This window comes from Trifolium pratense, linkage group LG5 (assembly GCF_020283565.1).
Source record: "Trifolium pratense cultivar HEN17-A07 linkage group LG5, ARS_RC_1.1, whole genome shotgun sequence".
NCBI classification, from domain to species: Eukaryota; Viridiplantae; Streptophyta; class Magnoliopsida; order Fabales; family Fabaceae; genus Trifolium; species Trifolium pratense.
Window position 1 is genome coordinate 6540072 of NC_060063.1, and position 15360 is coordinate 6555431.

The window sequence follows — 15360 nt, forward strand, 5'->3', positions numbered from 1 at the left end:
TATCTTATGCTATGAGAGGATTTATGTGTATAAGTGGAAATCCGCTAAGTTAAGTAATTAATGTGAGTAAGACCAACGTGACATAGCTATGTCACAACGGGTAGTGGAGAACATCCTTAGTAGACCTTTCGAGATGAACAATGGAAGGGATTGCCCTTTTTTAACGGCTACTGCAAAAGATATATATTGTTTATGAATGAACTTTAAATAGCTTGTGGTTTGGTTTTTTCTTCAGACATAAATTTCAGGCTAAACAAAATAATAAATTAAGTCATTTAATTTATAAAATAATATTTTTAAACCCTACATAAATACAAAAAACAAGCTAAGCAAAATTTGAAATAACATTGATTTCTAATCTTAATAAAGATTTTGCAATCCTAGCAACAACAAATTATCATCCGATGTTAAACATGAATTTATTTAACATTGTCTCGTCATAATCTTAACATTCAAAATGTCCGATGTCAAAGATATGATGGATCTAGTAATATGCGTGTAAAGCAAGGTTGTCAAAACTGGACCGGACGAACCGGGCATGTATCTGGTCCGGTCAGGCCTGGAAACGGGGGTGCAAAGGAACCGGGAAGAAAACGTTGTTAAACAGTGAATTTATTCAACATTGTTACAAATCTATTAATTACGAATCTATTGATAACATAGATTTTTGGGTGAAATGAAGAAACACCTATTGAACTTGATATTAATGAGATTGAGATTTGAGTGATAGACACTGTCACTAAAAGTAACATTTTCCAATTTTACCCTTTATTTTTTTGTTAGAATCATTTTTCTCTTTATTATTTGAAATTTGAGTGATAGACACTGTCACTAAAAGTAAAACATCCGTAAATATATCTTGTTTTCACCTGTACCGGAACTCTTTTTCAAAGTAATCCGGTTCATTATTTTCTACCGGAACACATTCTTTAGAATTTCCGGTATTCTTATTTTAATACAAGAAATTTGACTTATAGTGACAAACAAAACTGTCATTAAGAGTCACAAATCTATAGATAGATCTCGTTTTTACCTATGTCGCAACTCTTTTTCAAAGTAATTCGGTTCATTATTTCTTACTGGAACATCTTTAAAATTTTCGGTCCTTTATTTAAATACAAGAAATTTGACTTATAGTGACAGAAAAAACTGTCACTAAATGTCAAATTTACTTTGAAATAATGAACCGGATTATATAAATAAATAAACAGAATTATTCCCTACATTTAAATTTCCTATATTTCCTCTTATAATTTTTTTTTCCTATATTTCCTAAATTTACACTATTATTTAGAGTGTTTTTAGTCTTTTCTACGCTTAATATTATGGTGTTGGTTTTCTTCATATTTGCATTAAAATCCAGTGTCGATTCATTGACTTTAGCGTCATCAACATTTTTGAATCTTGTCATATCAACCGTAGGCTTAGACATAAAGTCATTTTATGCTATTAACTCGAGTGTTGTAAACTTATTTGTAGATTCGTCATTTTTAATTTTTAACAAATTTGAATATGTAATCATTTCGATTCATATACTCTACCAATTTCAATAAATGAAAAAGGGAACAGATACCATGATTTCTGGACGCCAAGATATGCATGTGAAAACTTTATCAGTACCAAAAAAAATTCACACGCAATGCATTTAAATGGAGCCGCAAAAGGCCACAACATGTGGAACACTCCTCATTATGTAGATCTACAGTACTGAGATGAAGTAATAACTTTTTAGGAAAAAAAAAAAACTATAAGAACATAGTTACCAGCAATTGCTTTGGACTTTCTAGCACCTGATTTTAAATCAAATATATTGAGGTTCAATTCAATGACTGTTAATCACAAGCAAAAAAATGTAGCCAAAGGTGGCATTATTGGGAAACTTCTGCAGAATAAAGTTAGCAAATACCTAACACTACATTCATAAACTTCTGCAGAATTAATTTAGAAATACCTAATTCTAGTACTCTACAATAAATTGATAAACAGTTCATCTGAAGGTTACATTCATCCCTCTAACAAAAATTATGTCTGTTGTTTTTTCTATACACAATGGAATGATGGTACGGTAGATACAACGATCCAGAGCAACCAACATTTTGAAAAATCTGTACTTGTGATGATGACGATGATGATACATAGTGGGAGAGCTGCGATTAATTTTGCCGATCCGCACAAGGCATTTACTGCTACAGATGCAATGATCTGATTAATGATAACAGGCCATGGTAATTGATGTGATAGGCGTTTAGCTGGAATAGGTAATGAAGTAGTGACTCTGGATGGGCCTATTTTGAAACTAGAGCACTAGAATTCAGAAATTCAAGGCGCTTTTTGGTTAAAGTGATCTTTTCTTCAGCTTCTGTTGCTTTTTCTCGCACTGCACGGACCACCTCTTCTGGGGCCTTCTCTACAAACTGCAAAAAGTGTTAGCCAATGGTAATTAGCACAGATTACTTTTGAAATGGCTTCACAAACTGATTTTAATACTTAAACAGCATATATGGACCATTAAACAAAGAAAAGTTTGTTCGAGTCGATAAAGTGCAGAAGGTAAGAAATATGTTATTTCATACTTTTGGAGAATTGAGTTTAGTTAGCATTCCATCATACTCCTTCTGCATCTTCACAAGGCGCTTTGATAGACGTTCAACTTCTGCAGAAATATCAACCATATCGGCCAAAGGCAGATATGCCTCTAGTCCTTCACCCGCCACAAGATGAACTGATTGGTCTGCATTTCCTGAAGGAAATTACATGACATCCACCAAATCAATGATTCAGCGACCAGTTAACAATTGACACGAGAAACACAAAAAACGGAAATGTCATTTCAGTACAAAGTGTAGTAGAAAGCATGCCTGGGGAAGAATTCATGAAATGCAGATTTTGTAGATCCAGCCGAGAGAGAAGTGCTAAAACCTCTTTTTCTTCCTGAAGAAGCACATGATGCAGTATAACATTACTTACTATATCCCAAGAATAAAAGCATAAGAGAAAGTTTAAGACTTCCATCACAAGGGTCACCATTTCTGGATTGCACCCCTCTAGCTCTAGGAATGGGACAGGTCATGTTATAGCAGGAAGAAGAAAAAAAAGAAATAACAAAAGAATACTTTGCAGGTTTTTATATGAAAAATAAAGGCGGGACAATTAGTTCCTTTCTCCTGATGACTAGGGACCTGAGAAAAGAGGAGTAAACCACACTTACAGCAATATATTCAATAACTTCATTGCTTGCAACCACAGACGCTGATATTCGCTTTGCAGGCTCAACGGAATATTCTGCCCGAGTATTTCTGATAGCTCTAACCTAAAACGTTAAAAAAAATTAACTATCACAGTACAGTAACTGTAAATAAATCATGTTAAAAAGTTGTGTAAATGGGATGAGAGAAGAAAATAAGGAGAATAAACACACCAAAGTTTGCAAATTTTCGAACTTTTTTATAGAGCTGGTACACCTTGGAAGCTGGGTATCTGGCCAAGGTGATACAATAAGGTCATGCTTCCGGTTAGGGAGTGCCTGTTGACAAAACAAACAAATTGAAACTTTGAAAAACATGCATTATATTGTTCGTTATCCAAGGCTTTGAATTATGATTAGTTTGATATTAGATAGAGTACAACCAAACCATTATTTATAGTAATACTAGACTCCTAATCAGATAAGGAAAAAATGTGATATTAACATACTCCTAAAAGATAATCTAAGATACTGTAAGAAAAATCAAGATATTTTTCCTATCATCAAATACAAATAATCACTGGTTTTGAAGGAATGTAGGGATAAAAAGTTTTTCTTGGATTTTTCAGCTGACATGACTTTAGGTACATAACTGGTTTATCTCCTACCCATAACTTCAAAAAAAAAAAAAAACCTTGAGTATGGGAGAAACAGGGTTCAAACTCCCATAATTTGCACTGAAATTTAACAAACTTTCATTAGAATAATGGGGGTAACAGGGTTCAACCTCTAGACCATATGGTCATAAAGGCCTTGATAGTTGATACCATGTAATGATTCATGAACAGTCAATCAAAAAACTCAAGGTATTAAGTGAATGCAAGTGAATGGTTTTATATCTAAAGCATTCACAAACCAAAGGAAAATAAGCATTCACAAAGCATGGGCAATACTATAGCAAGGAGACACAATTGGATTGTGTCATTGTGACCATGGAGAGAAAAACACAGCAAGAGGATGCGCTGCAGGAGAAAAGTCGGGGTTTTCTACCCTAGTGAAGATACGAAAACAAAGTAGAAAGGATCACAGAGAGACCATTATGTCTGTCGGTATGGTAACTATCACCACATATGGAGGTTTTATAGAATTTACCTGCCATAGCTCCTCGGTTACAAATGGCATGAAAGGATGAAGCACTTTGAGTATGTTTTCAAAAGTATACAATAAAACAGCCTGAGCCATTAAAGCAGCAGAATTGCCACCATTTCCAGAGTTGTAAAGCCTCCCTTTGCTAGCCTCAATGTACCTTAAAAGCAAGGAGAGGAAGAGATTCAGAGAATATTACCACAATGAAGGCAAAGAAAACCCTACAAATATCATATAGAAACATCAGGGGATGTGTTAAAAACAACTATCAAATTGTGGCATATATAGTATAAAATTAACATACCAATCAGCAAAATCAGCCCAAAAAAAATCATATATTTCTCTCCCCACTTCTCCAAAGAAAAATTTGTCATAGCTTGCACTAACAGATTCAATAAGCAAGTGAAGTTTTGACACCTGAAAGTGGAGGTAATATTATCTCACAGCTATCCAAATATTGACATAAGAAGATGGTGAAACAAAATTGCCTTACCACCCAACGCTCTGGTAAAGGAAGATTAAGTACGCAGTCTTCAGTGTCAAACTGAGAACAGTAAATAGAAAGTATTAGCTAAGAGAAAATGTAAAACAAGTATTAGCTACACATATGTTGAACTAAAATGAACAGAAGAAACAATATTAACTAAATCTCAAGAGATTTACAACAACAAAAATTGTTGGAACAAGAAAAAATTTGTTGGGACAAGATATTTTTCAAGAATTTTGTTGGAACAAGATATTTTTCAAGAAACAAGAGATTTACAAAGAGTTAACCGTCATCTTTGCAAACAGGTTATTCAAAAAACAGAAAATTACCAATCTATCTCATGGACCCTAAGATTGGATCTAACCTTATAAGTGAGTATATTCTCCCAAGCAGATATATCATTCTCCTTAGGCAAGTTCTGCAATACAAATTTGCCAGCGTTCCACAATTTGTTTGTGAAGGCCTTGTTGGAGGTCAATCGCTCAGTGGACAAATTAAGATCCTGAAAGAAAGAGAAAAAAAAAATCACATCATGATCTTCAATAATGCAGCCAACTTCCTCATTGGATAAAATAATAACCCATATTTTGAACACAGTAAAAGAAACCTGGCCGGCTGTTCCTAAAGCTACTGTGAATCGTAAAGCATCCGTCCCAAATTCTTTGATTGTATCAAGGGGGTCGATCACATTTCCCAATGTTTTGGACATTTTTCTCCCCTGAAAATAATAAAGTCATTACATAGTCAGCCTAAAAACATGGCATAAGTTTGAAGCAAAGCTTAATGCACCAACAGCATATAAACTATCACCATTATTCACATAAATTGAAGCAGAGTGCAGACATGTGTGAATGTAGTATTGAGTGCACTAACTCATTGTACGGAGCTATAACTATTTTTCTCACACAAAGCGCAATGGTCAGAGTTTCTGCCATGTGAGGTAAAAGCTACTGGTTCAATTCGTGGAATAAATCTATTGCAAATGCAAGGTAAAAGCTACCAACAATGGTGATGATGGTTATAGAAAACTAGAATTTCAATCAAAAGGGTGTCTTTAATTTATGAGCCCTTTTTTTAATATAAAAAGAATTGATATTTGTTACATAAAATAATTATTAGAGATTTTTATAACCTTCTTTTCTCATCTATCTATTACCCTCATAAAAGAGAGGAAAACAGTCTAGCTAACACCATGATAATTTCAAACTGCACAAAAACAGTGAAGTCACCTGTGAATCCCTGATCAGTCCATGCAAATAAATATAAGAAAATGGAACTTTCCCAGTGAATTCAATCCCCATCATCACCATTCTTGCCACCCAAAAGAATAATATGTCATGCCTGTGAAAAGATAAAACGCAGCATAAATTGGGAGCATATTCACAAAGGAAAATGGATTAGAGTATGAAATAAATTTGAATGAAACCATTAATTACACAAGGCTACAATAGATAAAATACAAACATGACTCACAAAAGCAATTTACATTCATTATTCACAGGGAATAATTGGTAGAATAGTTGCCTTCCCGTATAAATAAAAATATATGAACAATACTTGATAATAGATTGAATATATTTTATTTAAAAAATTTTAACATCAATTCTTCATTATGTGTATATAAAACCCCCTCGTAAATGAACTGTGTGGGCTCTTCAGAGAGAAAATAAATTCATGTTTTTGTAATCATGATGAAAAATGCTTAACTAAAATGAAAACCAAAAAAAAATAAATCAAATATCCCTTACTAATGACACCCAAAAGTATGCACACACTTAAAATCCAAGTAATCACATACCCGGTTTCAAGCATTGTAGTTGGATAGAACTTCTTAAAATCCTCTGCAGACAAATCTGGCCATCCAAGAGTACTAAAAGGCCACAATGCGCTGAAAAAATATGTAAGAATCTGTAGTTAGTCCATGATTTCTGACATCAGGTTTTTGAATCTGTTCATTACATAAATGAAATGAGGTTTTTGAATGTGTGTGTTTGGAAATTTGTGCCATTAGATGGGCGATTCCGTGTATGAAGTGACAATATATAGGGAAATTTAGGCCATCTATTCAGAAGAGAGAACGGAATTTAAAAGAGATGGCTTTATTGACTTCAATTACCTTACTTTTGCCATTAAATGGGAAATACAATTCCATGTATTGAGAAGGTAAGAAAGATAAATAGAAAGATTATGGTGCACAAACAGAACAATGAGGAAAAGAAAAACATGTGTCAATATAGTTACATTAAGACACAACAGCTCTAGCAGTATATAGTATATATTTGACTTAATTGCACATTTGGTCCCTTATTTTTATTTTAGGTTTCAAGTTGGTCCCTTATGTTTATTTTGTTTCAAGTTGGTCCCTTATGTTTTAATACTTCATGTTTAACACTCGGTCCATACTCCCACACTATATATACTCCCACACAAATAGTAAATTACCAGAATCAGCTAGAAAAAACATACATTTACGAATACTCTTTTACAAGAAGATGCTCATGTAGATACATTTCTAATACAAAGATATAGCAAATATAATACCTTGAAAACCATGTGTCAAGAACATCAGGATCCTGATATATTTCTACATCCTTTCCATATTTATTCTGTGCTTTTTCAAGTGCTTCATTAGCATTCCTAGCAACTATGTAGTCCTCTTCTTTGTCTTTTCCATCAATGTACCAAACAGGTATCCGGTGTCCCCACCATAGTTGTCTGCTAATACACCAATCTTTAATATTGGAAAGCCAATGGTTGTAAATCTGTTGTGAACATAAAGTATGAGGCAATAGTATGGCATAATTTAAACTTTATATCATCAACAAAATAATGCTAGAAAAGTATTTTACTGAACATTATTTTCTGATGCAAAAAAGTTGAATAACAATTTACATGTAAATAGGCTAATCCTTATTACAAATAACCTATGATAGAGCTCCACCACAAATCCGTCCTAATAAAGGATATTAAAGTGGAAAAGATCTGTACAAGGAAACTGAATACTAACTGTGATGTATAGCTACCTGTGATAAAGGTGTGTAAATGGAAAGTCTAGAGAGAAGAACAGCAGGAAAAATATAAATAAAAAATATCATCGAGAAAATAGAGCCCTAACAGACATGGTTAGATGGTTTGTATCAAATCCATAACCAACAATTCCATTTATAATTTTAGATTTGTCAGCTCACAATGAAAACTTGGTAGGGAAAGCTAGAGAGAAGTGGGAATGGGAAACGTATAGAAGAGAGGACAAACCTTCTCAAATCTTTCGGGAATTATTGTCAATTCTCCCTTTTCAACTGCTTGAAGAGCTTTCTCAGCAAGAGGCTCCATACTTACAAACCACTGCTTACTAACAAGTGGCTCTATTACCTAATTGTAAAATGAAGAAAACATCCAAGTGGGAGATTCAAATAGAAACAAATTAGTAACAGAATACAATGCCAATTCATAATTCTAAAAATTATATATGAAAAATGCTTTCTCACTTCGCCACCACGCTGAGATCTAGGAACTCGTAAAGTGTGTGGTTCCTTTTTCACAGCTAACCCTGTCTCCTCAAGCTCTGCCCACAGTTTTTTTCTGGCTTCAAATCGATCAAGACCACTGATATTGAAGATTAGCTTCATATATTAGTCTAACAATATAGGTAAATCTTTAACAACTAAATAAAAAATTCCTACAAATACCTGTACAAGCCAGCAACTTCATTTAGTGTGCCATCCTTATTCATCACATTGAGTATTGGAAGACCAAGCTTTCGAGCAAGTAGATAGTCATTATGATCATGTCCTGGACTAATTTTTAAAACTCCAGTTCCAAACTCTATATCAACATGCTGTGACACACAACACCAATCAATATTAACCAATGACATGAAACTGACATTACCATTGTCAAATAATTTTGGCAAAATCATTACAGTAAATCCTTCAAACGGACTCCATAAAAAATGTCCATGGGGTAAACTGTTAGCAGCCAACACTCGGTGGGATTTAGTCCCACGTCAGATGGATAGGATTCTTGAGAAGAGTTTATAAAGATGAGGCAATCCTCACCTTACAAGCCGGTTTTGTAAAGATGAGTTAGGCCTCGATATTCATGACATGGTATTAGAGCCTATCGGGTCTATCGTTGGGCTTCCATCATTCACACTTCAGGCCCATTGGCCTGGGCTGAAGCGTGAGGGGGTGTGTTAGCGGCCAACACTCGGTGGGATTTAGTCCCACACCGGATAGATAGGATTCTTGAGAAGAGTTTATAAAGATGAGGCAATCCTCACCTTACAAGCCGGTTTTGTAAAGATGAGTTAGACCTCGATATTCATGACATAAACATCACAGCAAGACATAGAAAACAACTCAAACAAATGAATTTATTATTCACTTCAAATTTTCAAGTACACAATTTTATTATGAAACTACCAAGAGATCATGAAATTCATGTAAATTAAACGTATTTAAGTACTACAATAATAACTAAAATATAAACCAGTTGAATAAATTGGAACTTTTATACCTTATCAGAAATGATAGGAACATTACGGCCAAATGTCAGAGGCACAATTGCCATTTGACCAATATACTTGGAATAACGATCATCCTACAATTCAGTGAATAATACAAAATATTATTCATCGTTTCAATCAATATTTTCTGGGATCTCTTGGAACTCAATAATGTCATCTCAGCCACATTGAAATAGTTAGCATATATATTTTCGTTATTAAGCTACAAATGGTTTAGTTTGTTGGCATACAATGGTCTAAGAAGTGCCTCTATAAATGGCATTCTTAGAGAGTTTATCCAGTGTTGTTTTGTTCTTCAATGTGTACCAAACGCATCCAAAGGGTAATTTCAAAATTTTATATCATATACCAAATATGATGTTATATTCTGTAATGTGAACTTAGGATTCCATATCAAGTAAACTGTAGAAGGATATCTTCGATTATTTTATTTATCTCTTCTCCAATAAAATTTCAATCAAAATCCGTAGACAAATGCACACATAATTTAATATTAAAAATAAAAGGGTCAAAATATTCATTGCAATGGCTAGTGCTAGAACTTCAATACAATTAATTCCAAAAGAAACTAGTATTTGCAATATGTTAGTGTTGTTCAGGCTATATGAGAAATTTTTGATAATACATTTTTTGGTTTGGTGAATCCCATACATTTGTGGAATCATTTAATATACTAAAACCTAATACTGAATAAAAAAAAGTTAAAGATAACAGGAAATACTATGGTAGCCAATATTGAAAACATAAAATTTAAATATTTAAGTAAACAAGCTAAAATTGGTTGAAAATAATTAATTTGGTGTTTGTTTTCTTACAGAGGGATGGACAATATAAATGTTTAAATACGTTTCACATGCTGTGGAAGCAGGCCAAGTGAATCGATTTCAATTACCAATGGCAACACAATATAATTTCAACTTCATGTGTATCCAGTTCTTTCCAATGGCACAACACTTTACAAAGACAAGGATTCTATCGTACCTGTGGATTAACTGCCAGTGCCACATCACCAAATAGAGTCTCTGGACGTGTCGTAGCTACAGTCAGCCAGTCATCCCTATAAAATGAGTAATTGTAAAAACTTAAATGCTAATATTAATTGAAAACCACAAGGCATACAAAGAAACAAAAGCCCATTCTAAAGAAAGAAAATATGGCAAATCTACACAAATAATCGAATCCAAAACGGAAGATGATATAACACCAGTTTAGTCATCTATATGATATTGAGAGATTTAGATTTTCAATTCATGCACTCTCGTAGAAGAATTAACAGCACATTAGAAACAAAATTCATCTATAACTACATGCTTAGGAATATTAACATCCAAAATTCAGGCAATGGAGGAAACACTAAAAAGGTCAGACAACATAGATCACAAATCCCAATTCCAAGTTAAGCAAATTCAGGTGTACTTTTAGGTAAAGGGAAACTCTGTCCCTCCAAACAAAATAACAGAAAGTTCATTTCAAATGTTGGTCAAACTAAATTAAATTTATAAGTAAAAATATAATCGAAACATGAGTTTAAAGGTTGCTTCAGATGATATGCTTCTAAGGAAAAATATATAGAAACATTAAATAATTTTGAACACGTCCACTATGTACCTCGAACCTCCAGCAACACGATATCTGATATGATACAGATATCCAGATTCTTCTGAATACTCAACTTCCTAAGCATAAAAGAAAAGGTTCAATGAAAAGATCCAAGAATACATGAATTCAGTAGTAACAAGAGTACATTTAAAACGGAAAACTGCTTACCAAGTCAGAAACAGCAGTCTGTAGAGTTGGTGACCAGTTTACCATATAAGAACCTGAAGCACAAGGAAGCCGGAGTGTTAAATGCATACACCACTATATAATATATATAAAGTATGAATATAACATGTGTGTCAGTTCAAAATTCAACATTTATCTCCTCCATATTTTGGGTTGCTCTGTTTTATTTTCACTTCCTCTTGTTTTCTCGTGATCATCGTTTGTCTATGGAATGTAATTCTCCCATATTTTGTTGTCTTAGTTCAAGCAGTGATTTTCCTACAGTCCTTTGAATCCTCAAATAATAGCAAGAGTATATTTTTAATTCCTGGTTGTCGCTTTTTCTAATTTGAAGTTACTTGAACTTAATGGCAACGTAATTTTATTGTGGACTTCTGTCATGACTCATGGTCATAACTCATGAGGCTCTAACCAATGGTTATAGGAAATTCATTTCCACGCATTAGTTGATGGCTTGCCATTGATATCTTTTACAGTTCAAATGAGTTATATCATTTCAACAGAAACTCCTTTATTAACTAGAGCTTTCCACATGACTCCTTGTACTAAATTGACTAAGCATAGCTATCAAACTCTCCAAGATTTCAAAAGTTTAAAGCAACATGGCAGTGTATAACAAAGTCTAATGCAAAATGAAATATATACCATAGTGGAATAACCTCAGCTTTACCTTGATAAATCAAGCCTTTCTCGTGAAGCCTAACAAATGCCTCAACTACAGATTCTGCAGAAATTACAAACCATCGGTATATGTTACACACAAGTAAATAAATGCTAACACAACCACACTAGATTTAAAATAACGAGACTAATTCAGATGAATGCAATAGACATTGAAAAATAATAAGAATAGCATATAAAGAAGCTAGCTAGGTAAAGTTCCAATTAGTAGAAAACTATCTTACCACTTAGCTGTTCATCAAGGGTGAAGTGCTCTCTTGACCAATCACACGAAGCACCAAGTCTCTTGATCTGATTTGTGATAGTTCCACCATACCTGAATAAAGAAAAAAAATCATGGGATTTAATCAACCCAATATCTATGAGCTGAAGATGAACAACACCCATGAGTTATGACTCATCTATCCTGAAGATAAGGTAAACAACTCTACAAAAAATTCAAAAAAATTACAAGATTCCTATGTCATTAGGTTATGGCACATTCCTCTAAGATTGTACCATTATGACTTATGACATTAGGGCCAAAATGAAAATCAAAAGATCTTTTTCATAGAGGCCGCTCTTAGCCTCTATCATTTAACTTCTCTATAGATTTATAGATTTAAGTTTTTCCTTTATAGTTCTCTTCTTTTATACCAAAAACAAAAATGTAGATTGCAGGAAGATAAACAAGGATGTATGTGAAGACATACTTCTCTTTCCACTGCCAAACTTTACTTGTGAATTGATCTCTACTCATTTCAACCCTTTTGATTCCTTCAGAAGCTAGCATTCTTTCAACAACCAACTGGTAGAAGGAGAACAAAACTGAGAGTGGATAATAGCTGAAACTGAAAATATATAAAGAGAAAATGCAAAAAGCATACAATTCTCAGTAACAAAATGAAATTGCATATAAGGAACTAGAAAGCCATTTGCCACGATTTAATTGTCCCAAAAGCTTAAGCTCTTAGGTAAAGACACATGAATAGTTTTTATATTATATTTCTAACATGTCCAACTATGCAAAAGTCTTTAGACTTGAAGCATTAACAATGCACAAGCCGTTGTGTAGGATTTGCCCTTCTCTCTAAGTGCACTTTGTGATGCAAAAAGTGGGCTGTTGATCCAAATGATAGAAAGTCTACCTCTAGTCGGTCATCTATCTACCTTGGTACCAATCTTCTTCATGGGGGTCCAAATAAATTCTGGTTGCCGGGTCAAATACTGAATACAGGAGTTTAGCAGCTGCTACTGCTGATTTACTATGGATTCAGACCTTATTTTTAGAACTTTCAGTGTCCTCTGTATTATAACAATCAGAGTGCTGTTTCTTTGTGTCCCAAAATCCAGTGCTGCATGCTCGCACAACCCACCGCCTTAACATGAGCTCATGCACATTAATTGTACAGCATGTTCCAGCCCAGGATCAGCAGGCTTATTCTCTAACCTAGCCTTTGTCGCCTACTCAATGTGCATGACCTCCCTAATGTTTCTCACCCTCTTTGAGCTTATGCAGGGTGTGTGAGAATTCTTCTCGAATAGACTATAGGTAATAGTTGCTAATTGTACAGCTGTAACTAACTCAAATACAGCTGTACTTTTCTCATGAAAATTCTTCTTCCTCTCAATAAGTAATGAAAATTGATATAGTTTGGTGTTTGAAATTGACAAACCTGAGTTGCAATACCAGCATGATCGGTCCCAGGAAGCCAAAGTGTTGGTCTTCCCTTCATGCGATTGTACCTAACCATAATATCCTGGACGAAAAAACATGATAGTAAATAAAAATGTGTATCTTGCTAATGTAAAAGTGCATCAAATGGTATATACCTCAAGGGTCACAAACATTGCATGCCCCATATGAAGAGAACCAGTAACATTTGGAGGTGGCATTGATATCACAAAAGGATCACCTCCCCGGTCGAAGTTTGGCTTAAAATACCCTTGAGACTCCCACCTAGCATCCAATAATCACAATTAAAACATTACTTACAAGAACACAACAACACATAATACAGAAAAATGCTCATCCGTGATCCAAAACAACTTATCAATACAATCACAAATGGGCTGTACCAACATGAAGCAGAAAAGGGTTTATTAATTTAGATGCATTGCACACTGTTATAATAACAATATTTTCCTATTGTGAGCAACCTATGATGCACCGATATACCTTTACACCGTCGATATACGTGTTCGGGCAGTATCAGAGATCATTTCTTTAAAAAAAATTAAATATATAAATTCTGATATATTTTCTCGAGACGCTATTCACACACTCCTGACACGTTGTCGACACATCTGACTCTTTATTCTTAATGATTCTTCACATCTCAGATACATACTTTATTTTAAATGTTGAAACTCTCAATCATTAATTGCAACAAATACAATTCATATCAACCTTCACCCATTCAGCTATTAATCCCCAATTTCCCACTTCAACAATTTACTTTAGTTAATTTAATCATGCAATACTGAAGTTCTATTGTAAAAACTAAGAAAAGAAGCCATTTGCACAGAGCACATATCACATTGAATAAAAAATACACAAACAAGAGAACTGCCAAATAACAACACTTATCTATACAACTAAATAAAAAATATACCAATTATAAATGCGTTCTTCTGCAGCAAAGTCAAAAGATTTGGCTATCTCTGGAGAAGTAAAGACACCATTATTCTCTGATGCAGCAGTGACTGAAATATCGAAAACATAAAACAAATCACAAACAAAACACACCAGGAGAGTTGAATTGAATTGTTAGAAATGAGAAGCGAATAGAACTTAACCTGTGAGAAGACGAATTGGTGTAGTTGTGAAGCGGTTGAAGCGAAAACGACGAGAATAAGAGGAATGAGAAATGGTGCGACGGCGCGTGTAGAATAGAAGAGGATTGAGTCTGTTACAAACGGAGAAAGGAGAAGAAAGAGAAAGTATCGTTTTAGACATAGTTTGTTAGTTAGTTAGGTAGTTAGAGTTAGTTTTTGGAGTTTTATTTCAGTGTAGTTTCAGTTCGCAACTGAAGAAGAAGAAGAAGAAGAGAAAAGAAGAAGAAATTTGTTCGTTTATTTGTCATCTTTTGTGAGGGAGGAAGATAATGCTAAGAAGCTAGTGACACTAGTAAATTTAGAGGAAGAGGGAAAAAAAAATCTGGTACAAGGAGCAAAAGGGAATTTTTTTTATTACCATTGATACAGGTTTCCCCATTAGGCCTCTTTTCACCTGAATTTAGATTATATTTTCAGAACTGTTATTTATCACGACATAGTTTTTAACCAAAACCAAGAACTTGTGTTATTAGGATCAGTTTTTTTTTTTTTTTTTAATAAAAAATTATACAAAGTGTTATTTGACTGAAATCATGGTGGGTGATAGTGTAATCGTGGTTTTCGTGATTTAGCTTTTCGTGAAAATAAGTATTATCCTTATATTTTAGTATTTTTTTTATTAACAAAAAAGTTAAATGTCTAAAATTATTTTCTCTCAATAATATTTTTTTAAATAAAGAAAAAAAAAATAGAGAAAATGGTTTGTTTAATACTCAAATTAAAATAAAAAAT

At 33.7% G+C, this 15360-nt stretch overlaps 1 protein-coding gene across 2 annotated transcripts; it reads right to left on the reverse strand.

The window, feature by feature from the left end:
• Positions 1 to 1759: 1759 nt before the first annotated feature.
• On the reverse strand, positions 1760 to 14952 carry LOC123883171 (valine--tRNA ligase, chloroplastic/mitochondrial 2). 2 transcript variants are annotated; one of them, XM_045931907.1, is made up of 27 exons: positions 14590 to 14952; positions 14406 to 14496; positions 13624 to 13750; positions 13467 to 13550; positions 12504 to 12598; positions 12036 to 12127; positions 11801 to 11854; positions 11113 to 11165; positions 10954 to 11021; positions 10327 to 10402; positions 9336 to 9419; positions 8507 to 8655; positions 8306 to 8423; positions 8073 to 8189; positions 7359 to 7579; positions 6616 to 6705; positions 6047 to 6158; positions 5425 to 5535; positions 5182 to 5319; positions 4824 to 4874; positions 4635 to 4747; positions 4337 to 4490; positions 3419 to 3523; positions 3209 to 3310; positions 2859 to 2931; positions 2574 to 2740; positions 1760 to 2414 (listed from the first exon to the last, which is right to left on the reverse strand). In XM_045931907.1, the coding sequence occupies exons 1-27, from the start codon at positions 14747 to 14749 to the stop codon at positions 2286 to 2288; spliced, it is 2934 nt and encodes a 977-aa protein (XP_045787863.1). In that variant the 5' UTR covers positions 14750 to 14952; the 3' UTR covers positions 1760 to 2285. The 2 variants fall into 2 exon arrangements, with proteins under 2 accessions (XP_045787863.1, XP_045787862.1); XM_045931906.1 differs by having other exon boundaries at positions 5182 to 5535; positions 14590 to 14896.
• Between the last annotated feature and the right edge of the window lie 408 nt (positions 14953 to 15360).